Source organism: Erythranthe guttata, chromosome 12 (genome assembly GCF_056151865.1).
Source record: "Erythranthe guttata isolate IM_541 chromosome 12, IM_541, whole genome shotgun sequence".
In the NCBI taxonomy this organism is placed as follows: domain Eukaryota; kingdom Viridiplantae; phylum Streptophyta; class Magnoliopsida; order Lamiales; family Phrymaceae; genus Erythranthe; species Erythranthe guttata.
The window spans coordinates 17,591,990-17,615,877 of record NC_142544.1 but is presented as its reverse complement, the minus strand read 5'-3'; the positions used below and the strand labels follow the sequence as shown (position 1 = coordinate 17,615,877).

Here is a 23,888-nt window from a genome sequence, read left to right as displayed (position 1 = left end):
GCTTCGATTCCCCAGAGAGATAAAAAAAAATATAAGAAGAAGAAGAAGAAGATGACATCATCCGGAATAAAAACTAGGGTTTCAAACCTAATTGGTTTTTCTTCTGTCTCTGATCTCTTCTTTCTTCTTCTTGGTTTGTTTTGAGCAGGAGGAAGAAGGAGGTGGTTCATCCGAAAGATGGAAAAGGAGGGTCATGTGGTGATAATGATGAAACTGAGGGACTAATGATGAAACCGTGTCTTTTGATGAAGACATTTTTATAAATAATATGTATATTAGCTGCTGCTGCAGAATTTGCAACTTACATAGGAGAGAATATATGTATAGTAGGTCGCGTGAATTGTGAGTTACACCCGGTGAAATACAACAGATGATTCTACAATATTAATCTACACATAATAACGAGAGCGCACACACACGTGTATATGCGATGGTACTTAGTGTATGATTGTTTGTTTAGATCGATACTGCAAAATCACCGGGTATATGGCATTTCATAGACCATATCTTTCAGGTTAATTACTTAATTACCGGGTTCATAAACCATAAAATACTATGACTAAATTGTTACACTGTTGATAATATAATTGAGGGTGGGATTCATGAAAATACGAAGCATAAATTATGAGTGAAATTTGGAACTAGTGTGAAGATAATCCTAATTCACAAAATTATTATTTTAAGTAGTATTAGAAACATGCGAAGGAATTAATTGGAAAAGGAACAATTATTAATTAGGTGAAAGTCCATATTAAGTATTTGTATAATTGCTATAATTAACTATGGTGGGTCTAAGATTGGCTTGGTACGGTGGTGGTGTCACCTCATTCTAGTTGAGCCCTTCTTACATGGGCCTATTTAATGACTACTACGTGTGATATATCATCAGCTTTTAAGTCACTTTTCTCAATTATTTCATTTATTTAGGTCATTACTTCACTAGGCCAAAATGCAACACTGCGACGAATATTTTTGCGACGTTTTTAGTTTCGTCGCATATTTGCGACTTTATTTACCAAAAACGTCGCAATAAATTAAGAGGTCTAATAAAGTAAAAACATTTGCGACGATTCACCACATTCGTCGCAATCGTGCGACTTAAAATTATATAAAGTCGCAACAAATAAATAAAATTAATTCTTACTTCACTTGCGACGATAAAAAACCAAAACGTCGCAACCAATAATAATTTAACATTTTTAAAATTTTAAAATTGCGACGGAACCAAATATACGTCGCAAATCTTTTCATAAAATTATTTTCAGGCAGAATTGCGGCTAAAGTACAATAACGTCGCACATTAAAATTAAATTTTTTTTTAAAGAATAAAAAGTTACGACGAATTTACATAAAACGACGCACTTATTTTCCATTTAATCACTTATGCCTCGAAATATAAAATCGTCGCAAGCAAAAGAAAATATTTTTATTTTAATATTGATGCAAATGCAACGATTTAGTACCTAAACGTCGCTACAAGTTTCATTTAAGAAACTGTTGCGTCGAAAATGGAAACGTCGCAGGTGGGGAAAAAAAAATAGATAAATAAATATTACAGTTGCGACGAAAAAAAAAACGCCGCACTGAAATTGAGTGAAAAAATGTTTCCCGCTTTGACAATGAGTAATCTGAAAAAAGTACGCCTTTAATTGCGACTAATAATAACAAAACGTCGCAAAGTCTTTCAATTTTCAGCCCTAAATTGTCCGACTCTTCTCCTCCAGAACATTTTTCTTTTCTCTTGAATTAGCCACTCCCCTGCTGCACACATCCGGCGGAGTCTCTCCGTCATAACACCTCCGATCCGCCCCTCGGCGTCCGTCTCTCGCTGCCGCAGCTCGTTGCCGCCACTCGCGCCGCTCGTCCTCCGCCTCTCTCCTTCCGCCACTTGCCCTCTGCCGTCCGTCGACCTTTTTCGTGAGTGCCTCTCTCCCCTTTTTTCCCTTTGTTGGATTCATCTTTATATCTATATATCTATTAATATACATATATGTTTGTGTGTGCTGTGTATTTGCTGATTGATGTTGTATTTAAATAATTATGAATTCTTTGTTCACTTTATTTTGATCGTATACATTTTTTTTTAACATTTGCAATCTACAAATGTGGGCGTCCTTTTCCTAATCCTAATATTAATTTGAATGAAGATGACCTCACCTATAAGAGATAATTGTTGTGGATGTACTGATATTTTTAAAAAAATATTGGAAGTATACTACAGACATTATCTCTTACAGCTTGGCTTCTGTTCCTTGTGTGTTTGTTCCCACTTCAGTGATTTTACAGAGTTTCTAATTTAAAAGGTAAGTTTAGCGTAAATTTACAATCAACTTTTTTTCGTCTAAACATGTGTATTATTGTTTACTGCCTAGGGTTCTTCGGCATTTCGGTTCTACTGCTTAAGGAAAAATGAGCTCGAGTAAGTGATGTATAATTTGCTAATTACAAACTGTAATCTCCTATGAACAGTGGAGTGACAATATGGCTGTAGTGGAAGAGTCAGAGCATGAATTTAAACCCCATAAGAAAAATTCAGATTCTGAAGATGACAAAAGGCAGACCCATTTTTACATTTATTTCGTAGTTATATTTTTTTTAAATCTCTTTCAGGTTCTGTGAATCCATATTGATATATATAGAAGGAACAAGATTACACCTGGTAGTTTGATGAAAGCTCTGATAAGGCTTGGAGCTGGTGAAAAAACACCTAGCGACGACAATCAGGTTTGGCACTGTTTTATTTAGCCAATTCCTTTGTTGCTATTAGCATGAACATATGTGGAATGGTATTTTCTTAAGGTCTGCTAATTTCGTGCAGGTTATATATCAATGTACAATTCGTACACTAGATGGAGTTGTTGAGTCTACGCGGGCAGAAATTGGAGGTTAGCTAAAACATATTATTTATCACGATTAAAATGTGTTTGGAGTAATTAATAATATTAGAGAGGAGTAAATAGAAAAAAATCATAAAGAAAAGGGAGACACATCAGATTGTATGACATGCAGTGGCATTGAGCTCGTTAATTACCATGATCGATTTATCTATTAGCAAAATGTGCTTGTTGAAATTTCACAAGTTAGATCTTGGATGTGTATTTGCCATACTAGGCTTGTATCCACGTGTGAAAATTTAACTTTCTCATAGAATAAAATGATTAGGTGGATTTGCAATGAATTATTTGGATCTTAATTTGCTAAACTTTATTCTATGTGTTTTCTTTGCAAATAGTTAGGTGAATTTCAATGGATTGCCCTCTTCGAGTAAGCCTGTTACATGTTCACTACAAGGGGATGCTTCTAAATGAAGAAAATACGATTTTCTATGATACAAGAGCGGCCAAAAAGCCTTTGGAATTCATATCAGGGGAAGGCATCGTAAGTGCCATTTAAATACCTAATAAATACACAAAAACATTTGGTAGGTTTTTTGCTGTTGACTTGTATTTTGTTCATATCCCTAATTTTCAAAGTATTATCTGTTCAGATAAAGATGCTGAGTATTCTGTGTAATTGTTGAATTTTTTTTTTCTTTTAAATAATTCTTTAACTGTGATGTTGCTTATTTCCATGATCATACAGGATTTCAAGTGCCAGAAGGCTTTGAAATGTGCACCTGGCCGATGTTGCCTGGAGAGATAGCTCTAGTTTGACGTCCCGCAGATTATGTTTCACATGTACTGTACTTACCTGGTTATGTCGTTTTTAGATTCATGTTTTTGTGAAACTTTAATTCATTTTTATGTATTTTTTTAATTCATGTTTGTGTGCTACTTTAATATTTAATTTTAATGTAAGACATAAATTTTAATGTGTTTTGATATTTGATATAATAGTTAATTTTGATTTATTGCAATTGATAAGACATGTTTAATTGGTCATTAGAAATAATGAAAAATTGAATTTATTAAAAAAAAAAAAAACAGTTGCAGTTGCAACGAATATATGAATCGTCGCAAAAGAGAATATTATATTTGTGAAATCCATTATTTCGACGCAATAATATTAAAAAAAATTGCGACGATTTTGACATAAAAGTTGCAATCCTTTGCAACCATAAATATTAAAACGTTGCAACCACGTGCGACGAAAATAATATATTTCATCGCAATAATAAAGAAAATCAATTTTCTTGGAAAAGCTAATTATTGCGACGATTTGGATCATTCGTCGCAATATGTACGACGGAAAAAATATTCGTCGCAGATTTTGCGACGAGACCCAGAGCGTCGATTTTGGGCCGCCATTGCGACGATTTTGTTTCGTCGCAATCATGAATAAATCGTCGTAAAGCTCTTGTTTACGTCGCAAGTTTTCGTCGCCGGTGTTCTGTTTTGGCCTAGTGCTTATTGAGATTTTGGAATAAATCATTTTCCAATTAATCATAGTTATTGTTACTATATCAAAGTACACAAACCTAACCTAATTGGCGGAATATTTACCTTAAAGGTTGTTTATTTTCTTCTGTGAGTTCTAAGTTGTTTGTTATAATTATTGTGAATATTGATGTAATTAGATTTTATTAATTAATTATTGACTTGTAATTCGATTTTAAGTTTAACTAAAGTTGATTTCGATGTAATTTCCTTTTTTTTTTCTTTTTTTAATTGACATATGATCCGAGATTTTGAGCAGCATGGTGGTAAGATTGTTCGTACGATTTTTATTCTTTTTTAAATACAACGGATCTCTCAACTTGAATTATTTCTCAATTTGTATTTCTCTTCTACTTCATTTCTTCTTATTCTTATGCATAAATCTTTTTTTTTTTTCTTGAAATCACACTAATTTTTTTCCGTTTAGAATGTCGCAACCGAATTCACAGGAGTTCCATCTTTGACAACATACATAAGTTAAACCACCAGCTTAGAGGAGAGGCACGTCAAAGACATGGTTTGTTTGCACTTGTAATGGTTTGTTTGCACCATAAGGCCAAGCTTAATGGTGATATCTCTTCTTGAGTGGTGATGTCTCTTCTTGAGGTGTTAAATAAACAGATTTTGAAAATCATTGAAACTCTAAACTCTTAACATACAAAAGTAATGGAAGCTATTCTATCTCCTTCTGATTCACAACTCGAAGCTATTCTATTTATAAAATTTTGATTGTAACCCTTTTACTAATGAGTTCTTGTTTTTTTCTTAATGAAGATTGATTTTTTAATTATTGGATTATTAAAAATGACTTGAGGCTATTCCTATGTATACAACTCCACATCTTTAAGGAACGGTGGTGATCATCTTAATCTAACGACTAAGAATTACTACGATTTCCTACCAAATATATACAACTTAAAGAAGGATTCTAGAAGATCTTCTACAATCTTCTAAGAATCTCTACATATAAAGAAAGATTCTAGAAGATCTTCTAAAATATCATTCAAAAATTTCTGCACATCTTCCATTTGACTTGCTTGAGGATTAACTTTAATTCTTCACTCCAAGAAAAAATAAGCGGACCGTGACAATAGACTGAAGTGGATCAATCCTTCAAAAATATTAACTCTATAAAACAATAAATAGTTCATGTTGGTAACTAAATTAGACTCCATTTATCATATTTTTTATTGCAAATTATCTCAATGTATATATATTATGCTTTAATCTACATATATATATATATATATGTCAATGGCATAACAATATCCAAATTATGTTTAAGTTTTTTTGAGTTTAAAACCACTTTAAGTATATAGGATAACAGCAAACAGTTTGTATGCATATGAAAATTTCCGTAATGTAAGAGTCGATAAAATATATCTTCCAGCATATATTCTAAAAACTAGAATGCTCATGTTTAGAAAATAACCGTGATTATGTAATTTGTTGCGTAATAATTATATTAGTGGGTTTCTCCGTTGGAGTTCGGGTTCGACGCAATTCCAATATCGCAACCCATACATTATTAGCTTGTCATTCAAGTATATATAATTATATATATATATATATATTTTTTTTTTGTTCAATTCCTTCTGGGGTTTAAGATATATATGGAAAAATTGAGATGCTTTGGTGTTTAGGGTTTCCTAAAGTAGAGACTCCGCTCCGCCTGAATCTTACGCCAAGTTTCTACCTATTTATAACAACTCCGTTTCTTCTCTTCTCCATAAATCAACTTCCTTTTTTCTTCTTCTTCTTCTTCTTCTTCTTCAACTTTTAGATACATTCAACTTCAAGATAATTTCAACAAGGTGAGTTTGCGTTATTTTCTTATTATTATTGATTTATGGTTATATTCTCTTATTATTGTTTTAAATAGGGTTTTTCTCTTATTATTGACTTAGGGTTTTCTTGTGATTGTTTTGGGCGTTTTGAATGTGAATTCCGATATTAGGGTTATTATTCGGCGATGGTGTGTATGTGTGGTGAATTTCTTTGGTCTAAGACAGAAATTAGGAACGAAATTAGGGTTTATAATTACTAATTGGTTGAAAACATGGAATTAATAAAGATCTGCTTTTTTTTTTTTTTTTGTACATGTTCAATTTATTTAATAACCTGAGTTTTGATTGATGTATGTATGTTCAGGAGGAAGCTCGAAGATGGAGCTTGAGCTTGACATGAACACACCCATAAACAGAGGTTGCTCCGCCGGAGTGTACAATGTACATGTCTGCAACGAAAGAGCTAATCGAGAAAATTGAACAATGATAGTAATTGCTAATTGGTTGAAAACATGGAATTAAAGATCTGATTTTTATTTTTATTTTTATTTTTGTACATGTTCAAATAATCCGAGTTTTGATTGATTGATGTATGTATGTTCAGGAGGAAGATCGAAGAAGATGGAGCTCAACATGGACACACGAATAAACATAGGTTGCTCCGCCGGAGTGTACATGTCTGCAGCGAAAGAGCTAATCGAGAAACTGCAAAACGCAATAGCCGAAGCGAAAACAGAATTGGATAAATATTTTAATGTTTCAGCCCTACTGAAGCATATGCCTACGCAGCCGCCGCAGCCGGTGAAATATATGATCGAAAAAGGAAATTACGGCGATGAAAAGACGCTAACCGTTGAGAAGATGTTCATGTACATGGAAATCGATCGAATAATTGCGGCTATGTATACTCAGCATAAGGAACAGGTTGCGAAAGTCCACCAGATGACAAATCTGGCTAACTACCTCTTGGTAAGGTGTATCAAAGGCTATGGCTTTGGCTACGGCTATCGTAAGCTTCTTTCAATTAAACTCCGGTATGTCGCCCGAGTCGACGAGGCTACCGGAATTTATAAAATTCAAACAGAGCAGTACCAGCACCACCATCTTCAACCACCAACGAGTACGAGTAAATTATTTATTCGTATTCTAGTATTGTTTCCCATGATTCTTCGTGAATTTTTTGTAATTTATTGGTTGAAACTTGAGAATAATGATTTATTGCATTATTTATTATATTATTATAGTTTAAACTTGCCTTTATCAATTTTTTTTAAGGCTTGTAGCTATGAGTTTATATTGGGTTTATTTTTTCAGCTTCAAATTATTCTTCAAGATTGTCAATGTTGGATACATTCTTTATAAAGATCAATTTAATAAAAATATATATAAAATATCAATTCGGATGGGTTTTGAATTAGCTTTTTTGAAAAATTTCCAAAACAATTTGGAAGTACAAAATCAATTCGAATTCCAATTCCAAAAATTTCGGGATCTAAAAATTCATTTCAATTCCAAAAGCTCTGGAAAATTTCGGAATTTAAAAAAAAAATCGGAAATCACTTAAAGTTTTAAAATTTCAAATCTTAGCGATTTTTTTTTTTTGAAAATTTCATAATTTTCCCAAAATAAGAACATTTACGTCGATAAAAGTAAAATTAATAACTACTAAATTTCAATTAAAAAAATAAAAAATAAAATAATATCCAACAAAATTTCTAACAACATGATCCGGACATATTTACACGACCCAATAAGGCAAGGCCAAACAGAGTTGGCCCACACTCATGAAGAAGATAAAACCACATGGGATCTGGGCTTATTTGCCCATTTAATCGGATCTTTATAAATGGCCCAAAACATTGAGCCCACCAGTGTAAGGCCCAAAAATAATAATACATTGTTAGTAAGGACGAACTAGGTGACCCCCGACGAGCTGGAGACCTCTAAGCGAGCCAAAGGTAGCTCACGAGTGTCGAGCGTCGAATGACGAGTGACCAACTACCGAGTGTCGAGTGTCGAGCGACGAGTTGCCGAGTGCCGAGGGCCGAGCGGAAAGTAACAGACATGTCGAATGACGAGTGACCAACTACCGAGTGCCGAGGGCCGAGCAGAAAGTAACAGACATGTCGAATGACGAGTGACCAACTACCGAGTGCCGAGCCGAGCAGAAAGTAACAGACATGTCGAGTGACGAGTTGCCGAGTACCGAGCGTCGAGTGATGAATGACGAGCTGAAGGTGCCACCTCATGACTTAAACACTAAGGCATATAAAATATCTTTCATTACTTAACTACTAAGACTCTCATAAAGTGCCATGGACATGAAACGACTTTATTAACCGAATTGGATAAAATGAATGACATCCGAAAATCCTCTTCTATAAATAAATGGTTCATCACCCTCAAGGTAGGCATTCTTGATCTTAACACACTATTTTCTCTCGAATATATTTATCTCCGAATCTTTGAGGTGTTCTAACTTGGGCGTCGGAGTGCTAACGCCGGGAGCACCTCTCCCGGTCCCTTTTGCAGGTCCGCGACGAACATGCCTAACATGGAACGGACTTAAAGATTCGAGATTCCTCGAAGCGGAAAGACCCAACCGCATCACAACAATAATTCAATATGTCAAAATCCTACAATAAAACTTAAATCAAATTACTATTTCAGAAGTCAAGAAAACTCCGATATGTCGCCCAAGTCGACAAGGCTATACCGAAACTTATGCAATTCAAACAGCAGCACCAGCACCTTCAACCACCAACGAGTAAATTATGTATTCATATTCTAGTATTGTTTCCCATGATTCTTCGTGAAATTTTCGTAATTTATCGGTCTTTACCGATTTTGTTTTGAAGGCTTTTAGGTATGAGTTTATACTGGGGCTTATTTTTTCAGTTTGAAATTGTTCTCCAAGATTGTCAATGTGGCATCCATTCTTTATTATAAAGATCTTTTTTTTTTTTTTTTTTTTAAATATGAAATATCAAGGTGGCATCCATTCTTTATAAATGAAAAATTCGAACGTTCAACGTAACCCGAAGTTGTACTACACTTTGGGGTGGAAATTGGAACCGAATTTTCGGTTTGAATTGAAATCGGAAGTATATGTAAATTAAATGGTTGGAGATGATTAGTGATATGAAATTTCCAATCTTTTTTCACGAAAATATAGAAGTAATCCGATTGTCGAGAACTCCGAAATCAGAATCAATTTTCAGTTTTCGAGACTTTTCGAATCAGAGTTGTAATCCAGTTTTCAGTTTCGAAAATCGAAAATCCCGAAAAGCATGTTTTCCGATTCAATCAACCGATTCCATATAAAATTTTGGTAATCTCTTCTTCAAAAAAAAAAAAAAAGAAAAGAAAAATTTTGGCAATCAAAATAGTATACACACGATTTACACTAATTATATCGAAAATAAAAATAAAAAGAAAAGGGAAACAAAAAAAAAATTAATTATATCTAGGTAATAGGAACCCAAAGATTCCAAATTTTAATCTCAGAATCCAAACAGCCACTATAAACCATATAAGAAGTGCCAGAATTATCACTGCTTTTCACATAATTAATATCCAAACATGCCGTTAAACACTTGACCGGATTATTGTGCCCTTCAAAAACAGACAAACAAGAATAACTATTACCACTCCCAGAATTACTATTCCCACTCTCTCTCCTCCATATTCTCACTGTTCTATCAGCCGATCCACTGCACAGCAAATCCGACACAACCGCCAAACACAGGATAGCCTTCGTGTGTCCCCTCAGCGCCCCCACCACCGCCATATGGGCGGCGCCGCCGTCCCTCTCCCACACTATGATCGATCTGTCGCATGCGCCGGAGTACAGTACGGCGCCGTCGGCGCTCAGTGCCAGCGCGTTCACGGCCGATCTGTGTTTTTCGAGTGTGGCGACGAGCGAGTGTTTTTTTTTATCGCCGCCGCCGTTCTTTTTCCAAACCCTGATTCTCTTGTCGCCGGAGCCCGTGTAGGCGAACCCGTCGCCGGATAGAGCGACGGCGTTGATCGCGTCGTCGTGCGCGTTCTGTACGGACTCCAGGCACTTGAAATCCGACGTCCGCCACACTTTGAACGTGCGGTCCCACGAGGCGGAGTACAGCAGGGTGGCGTCCGCCGTTAGTGCGAGGGCCGAGACGGCGTCCACGTGGCGGACCCACGTGGATTTCTTGTGGCGGCGGACGCTGACGTGGCCGCCGGAGGAGAACAGACCCAGGCAGCGGTCGGTCATGGTGGGTAGAGTCTTGATCAGCTTGTACGGTGGTCTCCGGGGGCCGTTGGGGGCGGAGGAGTTGTCGATTTTCCAGACGCGGATCTCGTGGTTGTGGTGCGCCGTGAATAGGAGATTCTCGCCGGAGATTGCCATGGATTTGACTGCGCTGCGGCACTCTGCCACTGGCTGGTGGTTATTATTGTGGGACGACGGCGGCGATGGACTGTGACTGTGAGCATCCCGTACGTGGATTTGTCCGTCGGAGTCGCCGGAGTAGAGGTGTTTGCCGGCGAGTGAAAGGGAGAATACGGAGGAAGAGTGGGATTTAATGGTGGATACGTAGTGGTGGTGGGCGGAGGCGCCGCCGGCGTGGGCGGTGGTGGTGGTGTGGGGATATAAGTAGTGTTCAAGGGGTGGTGTTAGGGAAGGGACTGAACGGAGACTTGATTGTGAAGAAAGAGAAGATCTAGAGTTCAGAGATGAATCTGACCGGAGCTCCGATTGAGATTGGTCGGAAAGTTGTTGGGGTTTGTCGGAGGGGAAAGGCCCCATTTTGGTTTTCTTGTTTATTTGGTGAGAAGCTTCAGAAATACTGAAATATAATATATAGTTGTTGAAGTTGAACTGATTAAAACAGTTTGATTTTTGCTTTTCTTTTTTTCTTTTAGCAAAACATGAAATAAAATATCCTGATTTTAAAATTTATTATTTTAAAATAATTGTTGCAACTAAAGTTATCTACTTTTAGGATTAAAAATAATGTTATCAATATTTTTTTTTTTTTTTTTTTTGCTTTTTGGAATTATATTATACTTTACATGCAAATTAATTTTAAAATCACATCTGATTATATTAAGTAGGGAAAATGAGGGATAACCCCCTCATTACACAAAATAATAGAGTCCAGGCCCATTTTAATATTTACTATTTGTAAAGAAATCTAAAATTAACATTATGAATTGTGAGACCCCCCTCACATGTTTAATATTCCAATTTTGTCCTTTCTTCCCCCATTCCTCCTCTCTCTCTCCCCCCTCTCTTCTCAACCGTCACATTTTGACGTGTTGTTCTTTTATTATTTTTCTTCTCTCTCCTCTCTCCTCTCTTCTTTTTATTCTCTCTCTTCCACAATTTCCTCTCTTCTCTCTCCTCTCTCCTCTATTCTCTCTCTTCTCTCTCTTCCACATTTTCCTCTCTTCTCTCTCCTCTCTCTTCCACAATTTCCTCTCTTCTCTCTCCTCTCTCTTCGACAATTTAATATCTTCTCTCTCCTCTCTCCTCTCTCTCTCTTCTCTCTCTCTCTCCTTTCTCTTCCATCATTTCCTCTGTTCTTCGTCTGTTTCATTTTCTTTAGTTTCTCTATTTCTTCTCATTACTTTATCTTTTCTTCTAAATTTCATTTTTTTGCCGTTGAAATCAATCTATTTTCTACTTCTATGAAATTCATGTTTTCACCGGAGATGAGATTTTTATCATGAGTATTCAATTTTATAACACCATAGTATCTTAAATTGAAAAATAATATAGTGAATTAATGGAAAAATTATAGATGACTACCAATTTTTTTATAGTTGACATCGGAACAATTATAGTTGACTATCTAATTTTTGTAGTTACCTCTAGCAACAATATAGTTAACTACCAATTTTTTATAGTTGACATCGTAAAATTTATAGTTGACTATCTAATTTTTTATAGTTGACTTTGGAAAAAATATAGTGAACTATCCGATTTTATAGTTGACTCTGAGTGTAGATTACTACAATATTTCATGTTTTTCGACAACAATGATCTCCTCTTTGTTGTGGACTCTTGATAAAACAAATTTCATAGGAAACAAATATTTATGACTCAACAAATAGTGCGACCATAGATCTGTAGATCTTAAAAACAAGCTTGTTTACAAACTTCATTTTTGAGTAATCAACCATGGAAGAATTTTGAACCGTCGCATATGGTCGTCGTGTACTGTTGCATACCATTGATGTAGGAGATTTTGATTTGTCTTTTGGAGTCGCTGAGAAGATGTCAAAAATAGAAATTATGTGGTAAATGTACATAGATTAGGTTAATATATGTCGGGGGGAGCAATGGGTGTTGAAGAAATTATCTGTCTTCTTCTTGCTACCTTTTTTCACCATTGTTGTTGACCTGTATTTTTGGCAGATTTGTTTTGCTATTTTCTTGGTACAAATATAGCTAACTAGCGAAAATTGGGGAGATAATATATTGACGTATTTTTGCAGATTTGTTTTGCTATTTTCTTGGCACAAATATAGCTAACTAGCGAAAATTGGGGAGATAATATATTGACGTTAACATATGCAGTTTTAGGGAAAATAGTAGGGGGGGGTCATTGCTATTAGAAATTATGGGGGTAGTTCAGTAATTGTTAATTGTGAGGGGGTTTGACCCATTAAAAATAATGTAAGGTGGTTAGTCCTAATATTTTTCCTAACAAGGGGGTTATATCTTATTAACCCTATTAAGTATAGGTAATTTCACTTTAAAAAATATTTGATTTGAAATTATAATTACTAATTTTATTGAATTAGAAGCATTTTAACACCATATCAATAATCGAATCCAATTTAAGATGTGGATTCTAAGTTACATTGAATATTTGTACATACATATATTGCTAATTCTTAATAATGTTTATGTTTTTTTTTTTAATTTTAATATTTTTTGTGTGTTTAGTGTAAATAACAAGGCTGAAAAAAAAAAAAGAAGGCGTCGGCAAAAATAAAAAGTAATGATGATATATTGATATTGTATAAGAAGATATTGGTAAATAAATGGGTCCATATGAACTACTGTTCATTATAGAGTGGAGAAACATTTATAATTTATAATTTATAAATAAATAATTTTCGCATATTAATTATTTAATTTAGTCTTTTAGAATTTAGCGGACAACTTGTGTTCAACTTTAGCTCTGATATTTTATTGCAAAGTTTCACGAACCTACTACTCATTTTGTTGTCACCCAACATTGGTATATTATTGTTATTACTATTATTTTATTATTGCTATTATTATTTTATTATTTTGAGTAAGTAGTTGCTTAACTAACCACCAAATTATGAGACTTAATAAATGTACTTATGCCATTTACTATTACCTAACAATATAATATATTTTTATGTACACTAGTACTAAATAAATCTCGATTACAATTGTACAAACATGTATGTTGTATATAGAAATAAAATGGTATTTTTTGGAAAGACATATATACCCATTTTGTATTTTGGGTAAATAGCACTTAACCTCCTATGGTTTGAACTTTTTGCACATAATCCCATTGCAGTTCCACTATAGCACATAATTCCCTTGTATTTTAATATAATTACATAACCCTCTCGTTCTTTCAAATATTTCATATTCTTAACGAACATGATTATTTACCCAGTTGAATACCATAAGGGATTATGTGCTTATATTAAAATTTCAATGGGATCATATGCACAAAGTTCAAACTACAGCGATATTAAGTGCTATTTACCATTGTATTTCTAGGGCTGTGCATGGATCGGTTTTAACCATCAACCAACCCATTTTCGACCCATAATTTGTGATGGTTAATCAACCATCAACCGACCCATTTAAGTTGGGTCGATAATGTCAACCAACCCATGTATAGTTGGGTCGATAATGGTTTCTAATATGCTAAAAAGTTGGTTAGTCGGTTAATATCGGCCAACCAACTTTATTCATTAATTTATTATTTATTAATTTTAATTAAAATATTTAAAATTTTTAATTTCAAATTTCTATTTCATATCACATTTATTAAATTGTTTAATATTGACCAAAATCCTAAAAGCAATAAATCTAACCTAATTATCTAATTTGAACTATTTTAATTTTAAGACATACAGTCTAAATATTTGGACGATTATTATTTGTTGAACTATTTATGTTTAATTGCAATATATATGCCCGTAATGTTTTGAATCTTTTATTTGAATATTATTGAACTAGTCGCATTTAATTTATAAAAGATATAGCGTTGTAACAAGTAATAAAATATTAAAAAAAATTAAAAAATATTTAGATGGATGACCCATCAACCAAACCACCAACCAACCCATTAAATTGGTTTTCAACCATCACCCAACCCATGTAAGTTGGGTCGATAACGGTTTCCAATATTTACCAAAGTTGGTTGGATGGGTTGGGTTGGTTTTATGCCTGGTTTTTAACCAAACCAACCAACGCACAGCCCTATGTATTTCTATTGAAATAAAAAGAAATATAATTTTATTTCTCAAATTAATATCCAAACTCACAAATAAAAGAAAATAATGGCCGAAGAAACCGGGCAAAAACAAAGCCGAGTTCTTTCCACAACAGTTTGCGCGTGAAAGTTCAAGTGGTCCAACTTCACTTTATTCCAATTTTCCAGATCCATTATCCTATTTTATTTTATTTTATTTTAATGGGTAAATTACAAACACCCCCCTGAGGTATGGTCAAATTACAAAAAAACCCCTCTTGTTTGGATAATTACATCTACCCCCCTCAACTATGATTTTTTTCTTACACCTCCACCCTTATGGTGCCAAATTCAACATAATCATCTAGATTCCGTGAAATGTGCTCTAGTTTGTACTCGTTTTGTGTAAAAATACAGTTTGCGATGCACCACAAACTGATATATACAAGCTAAAAGTCACATATTATGATCATCTTGCTTCATAATGAAGAGTTTGAATGGGATAAAACGGGTACAAAAGTGATAATATTTCATATAATCTCGAAGATTCCAAAAAAATTGAGGAGTTGAGGGGGTGGTTGTAATTATCCAAACAAGAGGGGTGTTTTTGTAATTTGACCATACCTCAGGGGGGGTTTTTGTAATTTACCCTATTTTAATTAGTAAAAGTGAAATTAAAAGATTATTAACATTATATTTTGAAAATATATAAGCACCGTCCAGTTAATAATAATTGTATTTTTAAGCAGTTTAGAACATTTTATACGGTCTTCACGTATTCGATAAAAGCATTTTAAGAGAGATTATAGTTTATGAATTCACTTTTTTTTTTAAGTTTATTAATTCATTTTTATACTATTTATTATTAATTATTGAAATTATACAGAGAATTCGAACAAATCCATTTAAAATTGTACGAAATGAAATGATTAATTTGTTTACTAGTGATGATGTAGATGAACTAGCTAGCTCACTATATGCTACATGATATTTTATTTCAAGAAATTAATTTAAATCTGACAAAAGAAATTGTCGTCTTTGGTAAAGATATAATGGTGGGCTCACATTCTCCAAGTTGCATATCTTACATTATGGGCCGAGCCCTTTTGTTTTTGTCAATTCATTGACAAATACCAACTACTAATTATATTATTAATTTTATTTATTTATTTATATATTAATTGGTCAATCTCAACTTCAAAAACAAAATAAAGTTATAGAATAATCAAGAGAGGTTGAAAGGGACTTATCAAGCATAATTCGAAAAGTAAAAGCACCCCTTATCAATTGGTTTATTTTTCTTCTTCCTTTTTCTTTTCTTCTTCTTATTCTATTTTGCAACTAATGAACAAAATCCCTAAATTGACCGATTTGACTTAATTGTCGTTATCAAACGCGGTTTTGTAGAATTTACACCGGTTGAATTACAACATATGGTTTTAAACTGTCGATCTGCACATAATAACGCACACAATTATATGTACGTGTACTTAGTGAATAGTTCTTTATATACGGTTTGAAATCACATGGTCTATTTCACAAGGTGTAGAATCTCATAAGCCATCAAATCGTTGAAGACGTGAATTTAGGGTTCTAATAATTAGTTTCCGTACTATAGTCCAAGAAAAAAATGTATGCAAGTTGGAGTTCATTTTATCTCCATTTGCTTGTTTTTTGAAAAATGTGTGTTGGACAAATTTACTTTGAATGAATGTGACATCGTCTGTGTATCTAGTGTTTGTATGTACCTATCAATTTGTACTATAACGACTTCTTACTATTTATTTCCGTATCTTTTAGAAACATTTTGTTTGCCTCATTATGAAATTTGTTTTTATTTTTTTTGGCGTGGAACCGGCAACCATGTTTGCATATATAAAAATTACACAATATGCGACGAACTTGATATAAAACATATTGAGAAGAACTCGTAATAATTTTATATCAGCGTGCTTGTATTTGGGGGATGTGTTGTTTTTATTTAATAAAAGAACTTAAATTCCGAAACATGAAGGATAAAGCTATAGCTACCACTACACCAAAAAGAAGATTTTCTAACAGCATAAATTTATTGTTTGTAATGGATATAGAGCGTTGGAAATTTCTAACGATAATTGCCCGTTAGAATTTCATTTTATATGTTACTATTAATAATAAATATATATTTTTAATTGAAAATGTATTTGTATCGGTATTTAAGTGTTAGCTACAACTTTAACCGGACTTATATTCTAAGTATATTTTATATATATATATATTAAAATTATTAATGGGTCAATTTAATTAAGAATGAAAAGAGCATTCCTCTGCTCTTCCATTAAATATTAAATAAAAAAAATGATAATAGAGTGAATTTTCAACAGTAGAGTGTGTGCACGATAGAGAAAGTAGTTTAGAGTTAGATTGAAAATGGAGAAACGGCGAGAAAAGGAGAAAGGCGCCACAAATCAGTAATGGCAACACCACAACCACCGAAGAGGTATGTTCCCCCACACCTTGATTTGTACATCATTTAGGATTTATAATCTAGGGTTTTCATTTTCTCGCGAACCGTCAACCACGACACTTAATCCCTCTCGAATTCCATTGCGGATGTTGGTGTGGCAACGATAGAAGCAATTTGAGCGACGCAAGAAATATCCGATTTTAATTTGTATTTTCTTCGAGAATTGATTTTAATTGTGCCCAATTTTTTTTTGTTACTTTATCTTGGCTGTGAGAATGATATGATATTCACTAATATGATAAAAGGTTGATTGCTAACCTTCTAAAGTATACTCTTTTTGGATTCTGATTTTTTTATGGATACCATTATGTGTGTTTTATGAATTTTGGAATAGAAAGATAATTAATTCTTGAATTAGGGATTTTACATTGCGTTTAGATTGCCCGCTTATTAATATAGGATGGAAGTGTTTTACTGTTAAGCATTTCTAGTTTAATGGTTTCGCATGGTAATAGTTTGAAAGGGCAGAGGGACTCTTGACTTGAAAATGAGAGATGAAGAGCATGGTAATAGTTTTAAAGGGCATGGTAATAGTTTGAAAGGGCATATGGACTCCTAACTTTAAGTGCAGGTGCATATTACTATATTAGTGTCATTTGATTTTGGATTGAGAGAGTGAGGAACACTGCCTTAGTTTCTTTGCTTGGTTTACTGCCCTAGTTTTACTAGTCTGCATACATAAAACACGCACACATATAGATACACACACAAGCACTGGTTACATGCTTGTGATCTGCATAAATGAAACTTAGCTTCTTCAGGGATTTTATACCCTTTTGTCTCTCAAACTTAGTAGATCTTGTTTTTTATTGGATATGTTCTTATTTCAATGCTCATGTGATTGTATTAAACTGTCTACTATTTGTTAAGAAATTTTCCATCTTTCTTCTGAGTTAATTTGAGATATAGCAGATACTTTGATAACTATACAATGTTTTTTAGTGAATCTGTTAAAGGAGGTCGATGGATTGGAAAATTCAATTTTGTTGAGACACGTTCATATTGGCATATATTTATAAGAAATGACAGAATGCGGAGCTTTTTTATATTGTACCTTTAGGTAAACATCAATTGTTATTCGTCCTTATATTTTAATTATCTTATTCTCTAACGTAGCATATCATCTCGGTTTCAATTTATTTTATTCTGAAGGCAACGATCATAGTTGCTTGGAATTGATCTGGTGATTTAAGAGGTACAATTGATGGAAATGTATTCCATGAACTATCAAGCATTTTCATCATAGTAGCCGCACTAAAATTCGTACAAGGTAACAAGATAAAATATGTTTATCTTCTTACATTCTGTTTGATTCTCAAATATTTTATGTATTTTAATTGTTCAAAATTGTTATGCAGCAGTTCTCGATATTGTCATGAGCTGGAAAGCAAGAAAGAGCATGTAAGTGCATGTAAAGCTGGATACATACTAAAGCTGGATACATACTAAAGTTTGTTTCTTGTCCTTTAGCAATAGGGGTCGCCTTCTTTATTCATAATACATTTTTAATTTACTTGTCTCCATATAAGCTCTCCGGTTTGGTTGTTTATGTTTCTTTTGCCCCGAATATCTGCAAATGTTTCGATCATTATAGTTTTCACAATTATCTCTTATTTTAAATTATATACCTGTCAATTGAAATTCACTGGCCTTTGTAGATTCGATCTAATAAGGACAAGAAGACAACATAATTTTTTCTGATGTGGAACGAAATAACTCCGAGTTTCAGAGAAGAGAAGTATACAAGCAGATCTTTCAGAATCGTTGATGTGAGTCATAGTTACCACCTTAATTAATCTTTTGGATATGTGTTTTATATTTCAATTCTACTAAAGACTGATGGATACTACGTATTTTTATGTCGGCAGATGTGATGAATATTTATATGAAGACACTATCTGAAGATGATAATAAACTTATTACTCATGCATGCAAGAGCATTCTTGGCATTATAAAAGGTTTGGGTACATGGATCTTTTAGATACTTATGTTAATGTATATGAAAGATAGGATGCAGTGAAAACAATATTGTAATAGTTGATAGTAATGGATACTTTTTTGTACTTTGGTTTGATTTTTGTGTGTAAATGATGGAGAAATATATTTTGTACTAAATTTTTGTTCTAATAAAATAATTTGAGTTTATTCTCTGTGGGTATTATTTTATTTATGATTTATATTATTAGTATTTATAAATTTTAAATCAGGTGAAAATTAAAAAATCATAAAAATAATTATTTTCATAATCTTTTAATTTTTCTAACGGCATTGTCAGTTAGAAATTTAATTATTAGTGTTACAGGAAGAACCGTTGGAACAATATTTCTAACGGATATAAGCGTTAGAATATTTATTTTTCTAACGGACTTTTTTAATTTTGCTAACGGTTATATGTGTTAGAAAATTAGAACCTTCAATTTCTAACGCAGTATTTCTCACGGTTTTTCGCCGTTAGAAAAATTATTTCTAACGGATATATTCGTTAGAAAATGGCCTTTTTGGTGTAGATACTACATTGAAAGACAAAAGCACCATTGTTTTCTTTAAATGTATTAATTACCTCCCGAGGAAACGTTGTGTGCCGGCGTGACTCGTTAGGATGATTAAAAAATCGTTGAGCGCATTTTACCGAATGTAGCATCTGACAAAGAGTTAATTGATAGCTATATAACCTATGATACAAAAATGAATGTATTACAACAAGGGTGACACCATAAGTTACAAACCATTATTGAGCCCCAAAAGAACCGAGTCAATTCATTTTAGGCCCAATCCAAGCTCCACTTGTATAACCCCAAGCAACCCACAAATTGTATGGGCCTAATGCTTTTTCATTTCGAATTTTAATTTCATTTTTTTCTAAATCTTTTTGAATCATAATTTGAAAAATTATATCAGATTGCAAGATCTAATCTAGTTTTAGATCCAAAATAATTTTAAAAATTCATAATAAAAAAAAACTCAAAAATAATATTTATAATATCAATTGGGACAAATTTATTCCAAATCGTGTACGAATAATAAAATATAAAGACAAACCCCAAATTTCCACCTCTAATATCTGCACAATTCAAGAATTAATAATATAAAAAAATACATAAAAGAAATTTAAAAAAATAAGGGTAAATTACAAACACCCCCCTGAGGTATGGTCAAATTACAAAAACACCCCTCTTGTTTGGATAATTACAACCACCCCTCAGCTCTTCAAATTTAGTGGAATCTTCGAGATTATATTAAATATTATCACTTTTGTACCCGTTTTATACCATTCAAACTATACATTATGAAGTAAGATGATCATAATATGTGATTTTTAGCTTGTGTATAATCAGTTTGTAGTGCATCGGAAACTGTATTTTTACACAAAATGAATACAGACTAGAGCACATTACACGAAATCTAGATGATTATATTGAATTTGGCACAATAAGGGTGGAGGTGTAAGAAAAAATCATAGTTGAGGGGGTATATGTAATTATCCAAACAAGAGAGGGGTTTTTGTAATTTAACCATACCTCAGGGGGGTTTTTGTAATTTACCCAAAAAAAAATAATCCGAGAACCAACACGATTCCGGATCCCCACAAGTTGTCCAATCGAGGAGCCCCACTCGTATCCCTCTCACCAATCGGAGTCAAAGTCTGACCCGACCCGTTATAATTCTGGTTCGACCCGTAAAGTTCTTGGATACCCATAATATCATCATTCGCCAGCTCAACTTTCCGGGTACTTGAAGAAATAGTCGGGTACATAATCGCCTCCTCAACCGAACTATGACCCAACCCGAGTAAATGCCCGATTTCATGAACCGCAACCGACTCCAGATCCACCGCCGCCACCGACGCCGCCGCACCGAGAAAGTCGCCGTCGATCACCCAGTTCTCGTCGCCGTCCAGGTGGAACCTCCCAGCCGGCGGCGCAAACGCGTGCGCCAGCGTCCCCATCACGCCGTCGAACGGCTCGCCGTCGCCGTGGTCGCCGCCGAAGAACGCGATCTTCAGATCCGCATCGTAGAACGACGCCGTCTCGACGAACGTAAACGCCGTCACCTCCGACCACCGCTCGAACGCGCGCGAGAACACGCCCTTCACGGCGTCGGAGAGCTGGTTCTCCGGCAGGAATGCGTAGGTCAGCTGAGTCGTGCCCGGCGGCCACCGCGGCCGGTCGGGGAAGAAGGAGTAGTGCGCGACGGTGTGGATCGTGGAGTTTGCACTGTAGGTGTTCGGCGATTTGCCCGAACGCATAGTGGAGGTGCCGTTGACAATGTCGGCGTTGCCGCATCGCGGCAACACGATGTGGTTCAGCGTCGGCGCGTCGAGTTGGCCGGTGACGTTGAGGTTGAAGTTGAGCTGGTAGTTTTTGACGGCGGATTCGAGGTATTCGTCGAAATCGTCGGAGAAATTGGTGTAAGAGTTGTTGAGGTAGCCGAAAAACTGGAAGTATTTCTTGAGTTTGGGCAATCCTTGAGATTTGAGGCCTTTATGGCAGCCGGTGAGATTGTGGAAAGAATCCCAAATTGTAGTGTTTGGGATCAATGAAAGTGGGATTGATGTAATGTTTGGGAAGAAATTAGCAGAAGCTGGACTATTATTGAAATTAATGGAAATTAGGAGAAATAACACTAACTTCACTGGAGCTACTGTAGAGAATGCAAGTTTCATTTTGTGCGTCTGTTTTAGAGAGAGAGAGAGAGAAGAGGAGAGAGAGAGAGAGAGACTGGGTTTTAATTAGTATTATTAACGATGAATTATTTGGTCATAAGTCACGACTTAATCACTTCATAATGTATACTGTATAGTATGATTAATATATGTATAGATAGATCTGACAGCCATTTATATATGCTGAATTTCGGAGCAAGTTCAAAATGAATATTTCTTATTATGATCTGTAGTTTAATTATTGCAGAATCTCGTGAAGTTAATACATTAATTAATGTTTATGTTGTTTTACTTGTGATGGACAAATAATTATTGCGACAAACAGAGTTAATGAAATGAAATACCAAACCATAAGGAAATACCAAACACCAACCCTCCATTAGCAGAGTTGGTACTAGCCTTTACCAATAGGGTAACGGTCTAGGGTTCGAGTCCCCCCTCCCCTACTTCCCCTTGTAATGGACTTGAATTTACTCAAAAAAAAAAAATGAAATACCAAACCATAAGGGAAAAAAAAAAAAAAAAAGAAGAAAAAGTCAATTCATCTGTCGTTAATATGATGTGTCGGTGAGCAGTGCAGTGACGTCACATCATATGTGAATTTAAGGAGCTTGAAGTATGGTGCAATTACTAATCTAGATTCTAGAACAATCAATTCTTTTTAGGAAAATAAATGTGCCTAAGATTGGAAGAAAAAAATAGGGTGATATGGGCTACTTAATTCGCCGATCTTAAATCACCTCGGAGAATTGACTTCGAAGTAAGCAAATAGAGATACGACAGTTCGCACCTTGTTATACGACTACTCGGGGGGAGTATACCGATCAATGTGGAACTCTATCGCAGACAAGTGATCCCCTCTCCTTTCTGTTGGCGATGCAACACGGCCGTTGAAACCGCTTTACAAGCTCTCCAGTCATGTGATGTAATGGTCAACCTTTGGAGATCCTCCCCGTTCGATATTGTACTAAATGCCGAGATTTCTTCGTTTTGGAATTGGTTCGAAGATTCTCAAATTAACATGTCTATAGATAAGTTTTTCCTTGCGCGTAGATAGTGATATGGAATAAGGTGGTGCATGGTGAACGTGAGATCCCGTTGGCCACTGCTGCATGATGAAAGTAGTATATTCCATAAAAAAAAAATAAAAAAAATTCACAAAGATGCACTAATTTGCTCATTGGTGTGTTATTAGGGAACATCAAAATAACAACAATGAATTATCGAACTTTTGACTATGAGAATAATATTCTACACAATCCTTAGAATTTCAGCCATTCTCCGTTGAAATATTCTACAATGTCACTAGATGTCTAGATCTATCTAGAACCATCACACATTTGAAATGTTTTTTTTTTTTTTTGGAAGATTCTATAATTCATAGAAAGAGCTAGTTGCAATATTTTTTTCTTTATTAAAATTAATATAATCCCAAAAAACTAAAAATCCAACGGAAAGAAAATGCTCTTTACGGTTTAAAAAGTGCTATTTACCGTTCAAAACAAAAAAGTGTTTATCTCTCTAAAACCCCTAAAATTTTCGAAAAAAATGGACGAACGCCCAAGTCAGGCGCCCGCCGCCTGAACAGACGCCCAAAGTGGGCGTCCGTTCAGGCGACGGGCGCCCGACTTGGGCGTGTAAATAGTTTTTGGACGCCCGGTTTGGGCTTTTCCCGGGCGAACCGGCGCCCGGTCCAGGCGTCGGTTCGGCCGGGAAAAGCCCAAACCGGGCGTTCGATTAATTTTTTTTTTTTTTTTTTCTGTTTTAAAATAAAATATATTTTTTTATGAATTAAAATAAGTTAGTAAATTTAATATAATTTATGTTGGATGTCTAATTGGGCGAAAAAATTCGGACTAAAAAAGGGAAAGGACCCCTAATAAAATATGTTGTTCAAAACCTTATTATTATTATTATTATTATTATTATTATTATTATTATTATTATTATTATTATTATTATTATTATTATTATTATTATTATTATTATTATTATTAGAACATAATATAATAATAATAATAACATACTAACATTCATTATAACATCATAACATAATAATAATAACATACAATGTCAATAGTAATACATTCATTCCAATAA

At 34.3% G+C, this 23,888-nt stretch overlaps 2 protein-coding genes and 2 long non-coding RNA genes across 5 annotated transcripts; 2 read left to right on the top strand and 2 right to left on the bottom strand.

The window, feature by feature from the left end:
* The first annotated feature begins 1,636 nt into the window (after window positions 1-1,636).
* On the top strand, window positions 1,637-3,826 carry LOC148766639 (uncharacterized). Its single transcript, XR_016034838.1, has 6 exons — window positions 1,637-1,917; window positions 2,373-2,419; window positions 2,611-2,724; window positions 2,819-2,885; window positions 3,233-3,378; window positions 3,583-3,826. It is a non-coding gene; the product is annotated as an uncharacterized LOC148766639 (long non-coding RNA).
* A 5,616-nt stretch (window positions 3,827-9,442) lies between these two features.
* On the bottom strand, window positions 9,443-11,015 carry LOC105966570 (protein JINGUBANG). Its single transcript, XM_012991137.2, has one exon. It carries the CDS (start codon window positions 10,947-10,949, stop codon window positions 9,630-9,632), a length of 1,320 nt encoding a protein of 439 aa, XP_012846591.2. The 5' UTR covers window positions 10,950-11,015; the 3' UTR covers window positions 9,443-9,629.
* A 5,960-nt stretch (window positions 11,016-16,975) lies between these two features.
* Window positions 16,976-19,254, top strand: LOC148766638 (uncharacterized). Of its 2 annotated transcripts, XR_016034850.1 has the most exons (6): window positions 16,976-17,098; window positions 18,082-18,185; window positions 18,278-18,395; window positions 18,487-18,526; window positions 18,784-18,894; window positions 18,994-19,254. It is a non-coding gene; the product is annotated as an uncharacterized LOC148766638 (long non-coding RNA). The 2 variants fall into 2 exon arrangements; XR_016034849.1 differs by lacking the exons at window positions 16,976-17,098; window positions 18,082-18,185 and having other exon boundaries at window positions 18,208-18,395.
* A 1,206-nt stretch (window positions 19,255-20,460) lies between these two features.
* On the bottom strand, window positions 20,461-21,999 carry MMP (matrix metalloproteinase). The gene has a single exon (XM_012992077.2). The coding sequence runs from the start codon at window positions 21,786-21,788 to the stop codon at window positions 20,664-20,666; it is 1,125 nt and encodes a 374-aa protein (XP_012847531.2). The 5' UTR covers window positions 21,789-21,999; the 3' UTR covers window positions 20,461-20,663.
* Between the last annotated feature and the right edge of the window lie 1,889 nt (window positions 22,000-23,888).

Coding starts and splice junctions, on each gene's coding strand:
- LOC105966570 (XM_012991137.2), bottom strand. CDS start 10,949: ATGGGGCCTTTCCCCTCCGACAAACCCCAACAACTTTCCGACCAATCT.
- MMP (XM_012992077.2), bottom strand. CDS start 21,788: ATGAAACTTGCATTCTCTACAGTAGCTCCAGTGAAGTTAGTGTTATTT.